General features: G+C 45.1%; 1 protein-coding gene across 1 annotated transcript; it reads left to right on the forward strand.

Annotated features, from left to right (window-relative positions):
- Positions 1-10432: 10432 nt before the first annotated feature.
- Positions 10433-10942, forward strand: LOC138370207 (uncharacterized). The gene has a single exon (XM_069334202.1). It carries the CDS (start codon positions 10433-10435, stop codon positions 10940-10942), a length of 510 nt encoding a protein of 169 aa, XP_069190303.1.
- Positions 10943-14155: the final 3213 nt, after the last annotated feature.

Raw genomic sequence — 14155 nt, forward strand, 5'->3', positions numbered from 1 at the left:
TCCTTGTCCTCGTATCCCAGCTCCTTGTCCTTATATCCCAGCTCCTTGTCCTCGTATCCCAGCTCCTTGTCCTCATATCCCAGCTCCTTGTCCTCGTATCCCAGCTCCTTGTCCTCATATCCCAGCTCCTTGTCCTCGTATCCCAGCTCCTTGTCCTCATATCCCAGCTCCTTGTCCTCATATCCCAGCTCCCTGTCCTCATATACCTGCTCCTTGTCCTCATATCCCAGCTCCTTGTCCTCATATCCCAGCTCCTTGTCCTCACATCCCAGCTCCTTGTCCTCATACCCCAGCTCCTTGTCCTCGTATCCCAGCTCTTTGTCCTCATATCCCAGCTCCTTGTCCTCAAATTTCAGCTCCTTGTCTTCATATCCCAGCTTCTTGTCCTCATATCCCAGCTCCTTGTCCTCATATCCCAGCTCCTTGTCCTCATATCCCAGCTCCTTGTCCTCATATCCCAGCTCCTTGTCCTCATATCCCAGCTCCTTGTCCTCATATCCCAGCTCCTTGTCCTCGTATCCCAGCTCCTTGTCCCCATATCCCAGCTCCTTGTCCTCGTATCCCAGCTCCTTGTCTTCATATCCCAGCTCCTTGTCCTCGTATCCCAGCTCCTTGTCCTCATATCCCAAATCCTTATCCTCATATCCAAGCTCCTTGTCATCGTATCCTAGCTCCTTGTCCTCATATCCCAGCTCCTTGTCCTCGTATCCCAGCTCCTTGTCCTCATATCCCAGTTCCTTGTCCTCAAATTTCAGCCCCTTGTCCTCATATCCCAGCTTCTTGTCCTCATATCCCAGCTCCTTATCCTCATATCTCAGCTCCTTGTCATCGTATCCTAGCTCCTTGTCCTCATATCCCAGCTCCTTGTCCTCGTATCCCAGCTCCTTGTCCTCATATCCCAGTTCCTTGTCCTCAAATTTCAGCCCCTTGTCCTCATATCCCAGCTTCTTGTCCTCATATCCCAGCTCCTTGTCCTCATATCCCAGCTCCTTGTCCTCGTATCCCAGCTCTTTGTCCTCATATCCCAGCTCCTTGTCCTCAAATTTCAGCTCCTTGTCCTCATATCCCAGCTTCTTGTCCTCATATTCCAGCTCCTTGTCCTCATATCCCAGCTCCTTGTCCTCATAGCCCAGCTCCTTTTCCTCATATCCCAGCTCCTTGTCCTCATATCCCAGCTCCTTGTCCTCGTATCCCAGCTCCTTGTCCTCATATCCCAGCTCCTTGTCCTCGTATCCCAGCTCCTTGTCCTCATATCCCAGCTCCTTGTCCTCGTATCCTAGCTCCTTGTCCTCATATCCCAGCTCCTTGTCCTCGTATCCCAGCTCCTTGTCCTCATATCCCAGCTCCTTGTCCTCATATCCCAGCTCCCTGTCCTCATATACCTGCTCCTTGTCCTCATATCCCAGCTCCTTGTCCTCATATCCCAGCTCCTTGTCCTCATATCCCAGCTCCTTGTCCTCATATCCCAGCTCCTTGTCCTCGTATCCCAGCTCTTTGTCCTCATATCCCAGCTCCTTGTCCTCAAATTTCAGCTCCTTGTCTTCATATCCCAGCTTCTTGTCCTCATATCCCAGCTCCTTGTCCTCATATCCCAGCTCCTTGTCCTCATATCCCAGCTCCTTGTCCTCATATCCCAGCTCCTTGTCCTCATATCCCAGCTCCTTGTCCTCATATCCCAGCTCCTTTTCCTCATATCCCAGCTCCTTGTCCTCATATCCCAGCTTCTTGTCCTCATATCCCAGCTCCTTGTCCTCATATCCCAGCTCCTTGTCCTCATAGCCCAGCTCCTTTTCCTCATATCCCAGCTCCTTGTCCTCATATCCCAGCTCCTTGTCCTCGTATCCCAGCTCCTTGTCCTTATATCCCAGCTCCTTGTCCTCGTATCCCAGCTCCTTGTCCTCATATCCCAGCTCCTTGTCCTCGTATCCCAGCTCCTTGTCCTCATATCCCAGCTCCTTGTCCTCGTATCCCAGCTCCTTGTCCTCATATCCCAGCTCCTTGTCCTCATATCCCAGCTCCCTGTCCTCATATACCTGCTCCTTGTCCTCATATCCCAGCTCCTTGTCCTCATATCCCAGCTCCTTGTCCTCACATCCCAGCTCCTTGTCCTCATACCCCAGCTCCTTGTCCTCGTATCCCAGCTCTTTGTCCTCATATCCCAGCTCCTTGTCCTCAAATTTCAGCTCCTTGTCTTCATATCCCAGCTTCTTGTCCTCATATCCCAGCTCCTTGTCCTCATATCCCAGCTCCTTGTCTTCATATCCCAGCTCCTTGTCCTCATATCCCAGCTCCTTGTCCTCATATCCCAGCTCCTTGTCCTCATATCCCAGCTCCTTGTCCTCGTATCCCAGCTCCTTGTCCTCATATCCCAGCTCCTTGTCCTCGTATCCCAGCTCCTTGTCTTCATATCCCAGCTCCTTGTCCTCGTATCCCAGCTCCTTGTCCTCATATCCCAAATCCTTATCCTCATATCCAAGCTCCTTGTCATCGTATCCTAGCTCCTTGTCCTCATATCCCAGCTCCTTGTCCTCGTATCCCAGCTCCTTGTCCTCATATCCCAGTTCCTTGTCCTCAAATTTCAGCCCCTTGTCCTCATATCCCAGCTTCTTGTCCTCATATCCCAGCTCCTTATCCTCATATCTCAGCTCCTTGTCATCGTATCCTAGCTCCTTGTCCTCATATCCCAGCTCCTTGTCCTCGTATCCCAGCTCCTTGTCCTCATATCCCAGTTCCTTGTCCTCAAATTTCAGCCCCTTGTCCTCATATCCCAGCTTCTTGTCCTCATATCCCAGCTCCTTGTCCTCATATCCCAGCTCCTTGTCCTCGTATCCCAGCTCCTTGTCCTCATATCCCAGTTCCTTGTCCTCAAATTTCAGCCCCTTGTCCTCGTATCCCAGCTCCTTGTCCTCGTATCCCAGCTCCTTGTCCTCGTATCCCAGCTCCTTGTCCTCCTAGAAGATACAGTCATAATACGGTGATCAATTGACATTTCTTAGTCAATGATTAACATTGAGACCCTCGCCTTGCTGCCCTGTCTTGAAGCCTCCATAATTTCCTTGCTTCCTACTCGTATATGCGTGTGTTTGAGTGCGTGTGTATGCACGCGGGCGCGTGGATCCGTGTTTGATTGCGTGTGTGTGTGTGTGTGTGTGTGTGTGTGTGTGAGTGCTTGCTTAACAATCCCTAAGTCCATGCCTCTATTATCCACCCATTGACTTACGTGTGGATTAATTCTTGTATGTTTGTGAGTATGAGTGTGTATGTGAGTTCATGTATGAGGTTATGAGGCCCCACTCACCATGTCAGGGAGCCACTTAAGTGTCACTCACGACCAGCCTCATACTAGCCACTTAAGTGTCACTCACGACACTATATATATTTCACCATATATTACACTATATTGCATCATATGTAGCACCATATGTAGTCCCTAATTAACCACTCTACACCTCTGCTACGTGATGTATATGTAAGCTACTTACATAACTGTTGCAACATATACACTGCAAAAGGTCGGGAGGCCTCGTAGTGTCTGGGTATGAGCCTAATTTGCATACCAAAGAAACTTTCCAATTCACATTTAAAACACTAATGGACGTGAGTGAAACAGTTCAAGTTTTCCTTTCCTTTATATATATATATATATATATATATATATATATATATATATATATATATATATATATATATATATATATATATATATATATATATATATATATATATATATATATATATATATATATATATATATATATATATATATATATGTCGTACCTAATAGCCAGAACGCACTTCTCAGCCTACTATTCAAGGCCTGATTTGCCTAATAAGCCAAGTTTACATGAATTAATGTTTTTTCGTCTACCTAACCTACCTAACCTAACCTAACCTAGCTTTTTTTGGCTACCTAACTTAACCTTACCTATAAATATAGGTTAGGTTAGGTTAGGTAGGGTTGGTTAGGTTCGGTCATATATCTACGTTAATTTTAACTCCAATAAAAAAAATTGACCTCATACATAGAGAAAAGGGTTGCTTTATCATTTCATAAGAAAAAAATTATAGTAAATATAATAATTCAGGAAAACTTGGCTTATTAGGCAAATCGGGCCTTGAATAGTAGGCTGAGAAGTGAGTTCTGGCTACTAGGTACGACATATATATATATATATATATATATATATATATATATATATATATATATATATATATATATATATATATATGTGTGCCTTGGGATTTCTCAAGGAATTAGGTTCCAAGCTCATTGACGTCACCAGAGACCAAAGGGCTTCCAGTTTTTTGTTTCAGCGCCTCAGTGTGGCGATCCAGAGGGGAAATGCTTGCTGCGTCCTCGGTTCCTGTCCAGAAGCGGAGGAGCTTCAAGAGATCCATAACCTTTAGGCATTTGTCTTGTATGCTTTGTAACCTTTAAATACACAATAAAGGAAAAAAAAAAGGGAAGGGGGTGGTAGGAGAAAAGCACACAGAAACTGTATTGGAGGGGACCTACATTCCCTCCAATGCGTTATGTGTGGTTTCCTCCGAGGCTATGGGTCCCCCTTCTTCCAGCCAGAGGTGGTACTCTATTGTTTAATATATATATATATATATATATATATATATATATATATATATATATATATATATATATATATATATATATATATATATATATATATATACATATATTTATTACAAAATAACATTCTCTCTGTCTGTCTGTCTGTCTGTCTCTCTCTCTCTGTCTGCCTGTCTGTCTGTCTCTCTCTCTCTCTCTCTCTCTCTCTCTCTCTCTCTCTCTCTCTCTATATATATAAAAAAAAACTACTCCCGTAATATGCACTGTCACGACAAAATCAATTTCAAAACAACAAAATATTCGCCTCTAGGGGGAGGGATAATAGTGGTCAATTTCCCCTAATGTCCGTCTCTCCCACATTCATTGCTCGTTCACCTCCTCTTACATCACTATTATTTATGTCTTTTGGCACGATCAATAGTAAAATAGCAACACAAAAGTGTTCCAGACTGTGATACAGCAACACAAACGTGTTCCAGACTGTGATACAGCAACACAAATGTGTTCCAGACTGTGATACAGCAACACAAATGTGTTCCAGAATGTGATACAGCAACACAAATGTGTTCCAGAATGTGATACAGCAACACAAATGTGTTCCAGAATGTGATACAGCAACACAAATGTGTTCCAGACTGTGATACAGCAACACAAATGTGTTCCAGACTGTGATACAGCAACACAAATGTGTTCCAGACTGTGATACAGCAACACAAACGAGGAAATGATGTTCGTCTTGGGTTGGAACACTTGAGATGGAATATAAGGAAAGCAGAACGTTTTAAATGAGACCAATGTCGTCTATGCCTTCAAATGCCCACTTGGGGACTGTAAGCCCCAAAGAACTCAGTATATAGGCAAGACAACAACATCTCTTTCCAGGCGACTAACAACGCATGAACAACAGGGCTCCATTAAGGAACATATAATCTCTTCCCACAACCAGACCATCACCAGAGAAGTCTTAACAAAAAACACGGAAATCATCGATAGATACAGCGATAGCAGGCGGCTTGAGATCTGCGAGGCACTACACATTAAGAAGTCGACACCAGCAATCAACAGCCAATTAATGCACAACTATATTCTACCCACTTCAAGACTCCGCACCAATATAGAAGCATCAAGAAATATGGGCCAATAGGCCCCTTTGCAGTTACTTCCATTCTTCCCTTTAAATTACAAAATATTATACTCATTGTTTCGTGTTCTGTCTTGTGTTGAAAGTTTGTTTTCACCTCATCCAAAACTGTTGTAACATATCACCTCACCCAAATGCAGGTATATAAAATGAAAAGCCGTTTGAATTATAGCATAGTAAGAAATCCGTTTTAGTGTTTGCAGGTTATAGTTGTGTGTGTGTAAACTAAAGTCTTTGAAAATGTAATAAGTTATTACGAAACGCGTTCAAGTGTCGCGTCAGACTAGAAATAAAAATGAATTTTGGAGAACTGATTTTTCAATTACCATCGACAGTGAAAAGAACCATAAGAAATATTGAGAAAATTCGTGTTAGAATTATTAATCTTACTTTTTCGGTCATATTTAATAATATATGTCTACAGGAAAGACTGCTACCAAAATATACTAATATATATATATATATATATATATATATATATATATATATATATATATATATATATATATATATATATATATATATATATATATATATATATATATATATATATATATATATATATATAATACCAGCTTGTCTCATGTCCCCTTCTCCATCATTCTTCCCTTCTCTTTCTCCTCCTTCCCCATCACTCCCCACCTCCCCTTCCCTCCTCCTAATCCCATCTCACTAGCATAAAGAAAGAAGTCGCTCATCCAAACCAGTTCGAATCCCCTTTAAGACGTCGGGAAAAAAGGACTCGATCCTCCACCCAGACTATAGGCATTTCTCGCAGCCCTAAATAATAATATTTACACATACATATTATTTAGTAAAGGATTAAGAAGGATCATTTGTCTCATACCTCACTCCAGGAGGAGGGGGGTTAGCTTTCCTAAGACCTTGTATGTATTTGTAGAATTTATATAATTAATAATGTATTTGAGGAGAAGGAATTATATTCCTTCTCCTCAAAAAAACATTTCCTGTATACATATACAGATTGTATATGTATATGTATACAGATTGTATATGTATACAAATTGTATACATATACAACTCGGATTTCATCCTGTTTACTAAGTAATTTTGTGTTGTTTGCTGACAGGCAGGTGAAGGGGGGGGGGGGGGGTGTTATGGGATGTGAACGTGTGATTTACGATTGATCACAGGTGTTTACAGGTGTTGACAGGTGTGTCAGATAGATAGCAAGAAGCCTCGGTTCATTACATATGTGTTTTGGAGTTTATTTATATTATATAAATTGTATATTTTAAGCAAGGGAAATGTATATGAGTTCAGATTGCTAGGAGTGTCAAGGGAGGGAGGTGGGTTCTGAATCTATTGACACACACAGACATTTAAGCTCTCTGCCTGTCTCTGTCTGTCTGTCTGTCTGTCTGTCTGTCTGTCTCTCTCTCTCTCTCTCTCTCTCTCTCTCTCTCTCTCTCTCTCTCTCTCTCTCTCTCTCTCTCTCTCTCTCTCTCTCTCTCTCTCTCTCTCTCTCTCTCTCTCTCTCTCTCTCTCTCTCTCTCTCTCTCTCTCTCTCTCTCTCTCTCTCTCTCTCTCTCTTTAGAGCTTACCAAAGTAACAAAAATCTTGTCAACTACCAATAATATTGCGACACTTCCTTAATCTTCCCAAGACAGGTTGAGGCAGCATCCTCCCTCAAACGGGAGATGAAAATCCAATATTTGAGGCAAGAGAATGATTGCAGTATTTCCTGTGCTGCTGCTGCTGCTGCTGCTGGACCCGTTTGTCCAAGCAAGTGACAGCTGGAAGGCAGCTTCAGTGCTGCTGGAAACGCTGTGATGAATATGTGATTCATTGGACGTGAATTGGACTTAAACGGGAGAGTATAGTGTGATGTGAGGTTCTGTTGGGCTGTCTCTTTCTTGGAGGGAAATTTCTGTTTCTAGGATGAAGTGAGTCTGTCAACTTTACTGACAGTAGACGTATAGAGCTCGTTTAGATATACTCATCCTGAGGATATGTATAGATATACACCCCTAGAGGAAATGTAGAGATATACACACCTAGAGGAAATGTTTAGATATAAACACCAAGAGGAAATGTAGAGATATACACACCTAGAGGAAATGTTTAGATATAAACACCAAGAGGAAATGTAGAGATATACACACCTAGAGGAAATGTTTAGATATAAACACCAAGAGGAAATGTATAGATATACACACCTAGAGGAAATGTTTAAATATACACACCTAGAGGAAATGTTTAGATATACACACCTAGAGGAAATGTATAGATATACACCCCAAGAAGAAATGTTTAGATATACACACCCAGAGGAAATGTTTAAATATACACACCCATAGGAAATGAAACATTTAAAATGTGTAATTTATGCAGGGAGACTCATTTTATCCCTTTTGTACTCATAAGGTCAAAAATGAGTAACTTTCCTCATTGAACGTTATATCGGCGACGTTGGTAATCGATTCAGTTATTTTATCATTGAGTACCTGTTTAATCACTTAGTTGTACTCACCTATAGTTTGTGCTTGCGGGGGTTGAGCTCTGGCTCTTTGGGGTCCCCGCCTCTCAACTGTCAATCAACCTGATTCCCCACACACACACAGGATTCTAATCTGTGTCTCATCAACCTTACATAGACAACATTTTCTTCAAGTTGATGTGATGGAATATTTTGGTCATCTTAATACCAATAATAAATTTAAAAAAATTCAAAGGATGTATAATGAAGTGATAATGGGTGATAATGAAGGGTTATTTTTCTTGCTCACGAGAAGGGAACATCAACTGGGAAGAAGTCATCAAGACCAGATACATCTTTGCTCTGTTGCAGGCTCTGGATGTGCAATATTGGTTTGAATGCATCAACTATGATTCTCGTTCGAGGCGCGGTCTTGTCTTGAACTTGTCTTTAATAACCTTAGATAAGGGTGTTAGGTTAGATTTCTTTAGGTCAGCTAATGTTAGGTTAGATTTAGTTCGGTTAGCTTAGGTTAGGTTAGAATTAGTTAGGTCAGCTTACGTTAGGTTAGAATTGGTTAGGTAAGCTTAGGTTAGGTTAGATTTGGTTCGGTCAGCTTAGCATAGGTTAGATTTGGTTAGGTCAGCTTAGGTTAGGTTTGATTTGGTTAGGTCAGGTTAGAATTGGTTAGGTAAGCTTAGGTTGGGTTAGATTTGGTTAGGTTAGCTTAGGTTAGGTTAGATTTGGTTAGGTCAGCTAATGATAGGTTAGATTTAGTTAGGTCAGCTTAGGTTAGATTTGGTTAGGTTAGATTGGATTTGCTTAGGATCGATTACATTTGGTTTAGTAGGGTTAGCTAAATTAAAATTATTTTAGGATAATTTTTGACAATACCAGATTATGTTATAAACCTATTACTGATGTAATTACGAGGCCTAATTCTGTCATTACTGCCCCTACTACAGTCATTATTAGGCCCTACGTCTATAATTACTTGGCTTACTAATGGGTTTAACCAATATATATCAAAACTCAAAATGTAAACACTATTTTTTGTTCAACCTACTTTTGAAAAACAAAATTGTTCACACCTGTTTAGTACCACCTGAATTGTATACAGCTGTACCGGGAGACAAGAACGATGCTGGTCCAGTTTCAGTCCCGCAATACCGGGCATGAAACAACTCATTCAGCTCACAAAGGCGAAATTAAACTGACGACGTTTCAGTCTGTCATGGATCCTAATTCCGACGTTTCGGTCCGCCTTAGATTCTTATCCTAACGTTTCGGTGCGTACAGGACTTTGATCAGGCCATTTTGGTCCATCGTAAACCCTTATCACGACGTTTCGATCCCTATTGGACCCTTAACAGAGCATTTCGGTCCATTCTGAACCCTTAACACGACGTTTCGATCCATTCTGAACCCTTACTACGACACTTCAATCCCTCTTGGACCCTTAACAAGCCATTTCGATCCATTCTGAATCTTTACCAGAACGTTTCGAACCATCATGGACCCTTTATCATATATCCTCTCACGACCTGATAAAGGCTTTCATAATGGGCCGAAACGTCGTCGTCACTTTCATTTGTTGTCAACCATTGCCATTAGAAGCTCAATATATTCCCTCTAATTCTAAATCTAAGACATGGCACTGGATTTAGAAGCTCGTCAAAAGCGGGACAAGGAGGCTGGGATTCCACAGGAGAGTGAAGGGGGGAACTAATGGATGAATGCTGAATAACAACCCATTTGGGGTGGGGGGGTTAATGGGGGGGGGGGAGGGGTGGTGGCCATTTGTATTATTAAATGGCTCGAACCAGGACGTTAAAAGCCGGATGTGACCCTCTGTACCAGGGGGGGGGGGTAAGGGGAGCAATGGAAAGGGGGGAAGGGGGTGGTGGTGGTATGGAAGGGAGGGGGGCGCGGGGTCACCCCCTTAAGTGACAGTAAAGGGGGAATCATCACTCAAGTGAGGGGTTAAGAGAGGGGGGGTTTACTCATTTAATGATAGTTAAGGGGAAGCTTGCCCCCCTTAAGTGATGGCTAAAGGGAGTCACTCCACGAGTGAAGGTTAAGGTGAGGTCACCACTTAAGGGGTGACCTCACTCACTCACTAAGGTTAAGGGTGATGCCCTTAAGGGATGGTTAAGGGGGTCACCAGTTTAGTGATGTCTTAGAGGGGGGGCATCACCCCCTCAAGTGATGGTTAAGATGAATCCGCCCTTAAGTGGTGGTTAAGAGAGGAATCACCCTTTAAGTAATGGGTAAAGGAGGGTTAAGAGGCTGGTATAAGCTGGTGTTTGACCTTCAGAGTCCGTGGGTCCAGGACTCTCCCCCACCCGTCAAGGAGAGTCCGTGGGTCCAGGACTCTCCACCACCCGTCAAGGAGAGTCCGTGGTTCCGGGACTCTCCACCACCCGTCAAGGAGAGTCCGTGGTTCCGGGACTCTCCACCACCCGTCAAGGAGAGTCCGTGGGTCCGGGACTCTCCGCCGCCCGTCAAGGAGAGTCCGTGGGTCCAGGACTCTCCACCACCCGTCAAGGAGAGTCCGTGGGTCCAGGACTCTCCACCACCCGTCAAGGAGAGTCCGTGGGTCCAGGACTCTCCACCACCCGTCAAGGAGAGTCCGTGGGTCCAGGACTCTCCACCACCCGTCAAGGAGAGTCCGTGGGTCCAGGACTCTCCACCACCCGTCAAGGAGAGTCCGTGGGTCCAGGACTCTCCACCACCCGTCAAGGAGCGTCCGTGGGTCCTCGCTGGAATTGACTGATTTAATTTACCAAACTCGTGATTCCCAGCAGACCTTTGTCTCCTTGTCTGCTTGTTGGCGGACCTTTAAGGTGTCTGCTCCAGCAGCTTAGTGGGCGGGGCTCCGTCTCCTGCATCAGCTTAGTGGGTGGGGCTCCGTCTCCAGCATCAGCTTAGTGGGCGGGGCTCCGTCTCCTGCATCAGCTTAGTGGGCGGGGCTCCGTCTCCTGCATCAGCTTAGTGGGCGGGGCTCCGTCTCCTGCATCAGCTTAGTGGGCGGGGCTCCGTCTCCTGCATCAGCTTAGTGGGCGGGGCTCCGTCTCCAGCATCAGCTTAGTGGGCGGGGCTCCGTCTCCAGCATCAGCTTAGTGGGCGGGGCTCCGTCTCCTGCATCAGCTTAGTGGGCGGGGCTCCGTCTCCTGCATCAGCTTAGTGGGCGGGGCTCCGTCTCCTGCATCAGCTTAGTGGGCGGGGCTCCGTCTGCTCCAGCAGCTTAGTGGGCGGGGCTCCGTCTCCTGCATCAGCTTAGTGGGCGGGGCTCCGTCTCCTGCATCAGCTTAGTGGGCGGGGCTCCGTCTGCTCCAGCAGCTTAGTGGGCGGGGCTCCGTCTCCTGCATCAGCTTAGTGGGCGGGGCTCCGTCTCCTGCATCAGCTTAGTTGGCGGGGCTCCGTCTCGTGCATCAGCTTAGTGGGCGTGTCCCCGTCACCTCCAGCAGCTTAGCGATTAAACTTTCGTCTTCTCTATAAGCTTAGTGACAGACCGTCCTCTCAACCATCAGCTTAGTTACAAAAATGTGTCGCCTGTGTCATAGTGGCAGACACCGCGTGGCAGCCAACAGCTTAATGCCATATTGTCATCTCCGTCAGCTTACTGGCAGACCATCTTCTCCCGCCACAGCTTACTGGCAGACCATCTTCTCCAGCCACAGCTTACTGGCAGACCATCTTCTCCTGCCACAGCTTACTGGCAGACCATCTTCTCCTGCCACAGCTTACTGGCAGACCATCTTCTCCCGCCACAGCTTACTGGCAGACCATCTTCTCCTGCCACAGCTTACTGGCAGACCATCTTCTCCCGCCACAGCTTACTGGCAGACCATCTTCTCCTGCCACAGCTTAGTGGCAGACCATCTTCTCCCGCCACAGCTTACTGGCAGACCATCTTCTCCCGCCACAGCTTAGTGACAGGCGTGCGAGAACTCATCAGCTTAGTGGAGGTAAGACCCAGTCCGGCTTTTGCAGTTTTATATATAAAAGTTTCGATATACAAAAGTCCTTCATGGAGCGTGCAATAGGGGAAGATCTAAGCGGAGAGCTGAAGCTTTAAGCTGAGGAACGTAGGAGCTGAAGCTTTAAGCTGAGGAACGTAAGAGGTGCAGCTTTAAGCTGAGGAACGTAAGAGCTGCAGCTTTAAGCTGAGGAACGTAAGAGCTGCAGCGTAAGATGAGGAACGTAGGAGCTGAAGCTTTAAGCTGAGGAACGTAAGAGCTGAAGCTTTAAGCTGATGAACGTAAGAGCTGAAGCTTTAAGCTGAGGAACGTAGAAGCTGAAGCTTTAAGCTGAGGAACGTAAGAGCTGAAGCTTTAAGCTGAGGAACGTAAGAGCTGAAGCTTTAAGCTGAGGAACGTAGGAGCTGAAGCTTTAAGCTGAGGAACGTAGGAGCTGAAGCTTTAAGCTGAGGAACGTAAGAGCTGAAGCTTTATGCTGAGGAACGTAGGAGCTGAAGCTTTAAGCTGAGGAACGTAAGAGCTGAAGCTTTAAGCTGAGGAACGTAGGCGCTGAAGCTTTATGCTGAGGAACGTAGAAGCTGAAGCTTTAAGCTGAGGAACGTAGGAGCTGCAGCTTTAAGCTGAGGAACGTAGGCGCTGAAGCTTTATGCTGAGGAACGTAAGAGCTGAAGCTTTAAGCTGAGGATCGTAGGAGCTGAAGCTTTAAGCTGAGGAACGTAAGAGCTGCAGCTTTAAGCTGAGGAACGTATGAGGTGCAGCTTTAAGCTGAGGAACGTAGGAGCTGAAGCTTTAAGCTGGGGAACGTAGAAGCTGAAGCTTTAAGCTGAGGAACGTAGAAGCTGAAGCTTTAAGCTGAGGAACGTATGAGGTGCAGCTTTAAGCTGAGGAACGTAGGAGCTGAAGCTTTAAGCTGAGGAACGTAGAAGCTGAAGCTTTAAGCTGAGGAACGTAGAAGCTGAAGCTTTAAGCTGAGGAACGTATGAGGTGCAGCTTTAAGCTGAGGAACGTAGGAGCTGAAGCTTTAAGCTGAGGAACGTATGAGGTGCAGCTTTAAGCTGAGGAACGTAGGAGCTGAAGCTTTAAGCTGAGGGACGTAAGAGCTGAAGCTTTAAGCTGAGGAACGTACGAGCTGAAGCTTTAAGCTGAGGAACGTACGAGCTGAAGCTTTAAGCTGGGGAACGTACGAGCTGAAGCTTTAAGCTGAGGAACGTACGAGCTGAAGCTTTAAGCTGAGGAACGTAAGAGCTGAAGCTTTAAGCTGAGGAACGTAAGAGGTGCAGCAGGGAATGAATCTTCCCTATATATGTGTGTACGTTCGAGGAATAAGCTATAGCTCCCGGGCCCCGCCTCTAATAAAGTATTTGTTGGGATGTCAAAATATTCCCTAACGTTCGGGCTTTGTTTGTTTGTGTAGGATGTTTGTTTCTCTTTTATTTGTCATCCTGGTTAACAAAAACACTGTGTTGGTTTTATGTGAGCGCGGGCTCTTGGGCCCTGGCTCTTGACTATGGAGGGGCCTGGTAGCCTGGTGGATAGCGCGCAAGACACGTAATTCTGTGGCGCGGGTTCGATTCCCGCACCCGGCAGAAACAAATGGGTAAAGTTTCTTTCTCCCTGAATGGCCCTGTTACCTAGCAGTAAATAGGTACCTGGGAGTTAGTGAGCTGTCACGGGCTGCTTCCTGGTGTGTGTGTGTGGTGTGTGGAGAGAGAGAAAAAAATAGTTAGTAAACAGATTGACAGTTAAGAGGCGGGCCGAAAGAGCAAAGCTCAACCCCCGCAAGCACAACTAGGTGAATACAACTAGGTGAATACACACACACACACACACACACACACACACACACACACACACACACACACACACACACACACATACACACACACACACACACACACACACGCACACACACACACACACACACACATATAATGGATATTAGAGTTTAATCCAAGCAAATGTAATGTAATGAAGATAGGGGTAGGAAGCAGGAGACCAGATACAAG

The sequence above is a fragment of the Procambarus clarkii genome, chromosome 31 (genome assembly GCF_040958095.1).
Source record: "Procambarus clarkii isolate CNS0578487 chromosome 31, FALCON_Pclarkii_2.0, whole genome shotgun sequence".
Lineage (NCBI taxonomy): Eukaryota > Metazoa > Arthropoda > Malacostraca > Decapoda > Cambaridae > Procambarus > Procambarus clarkii.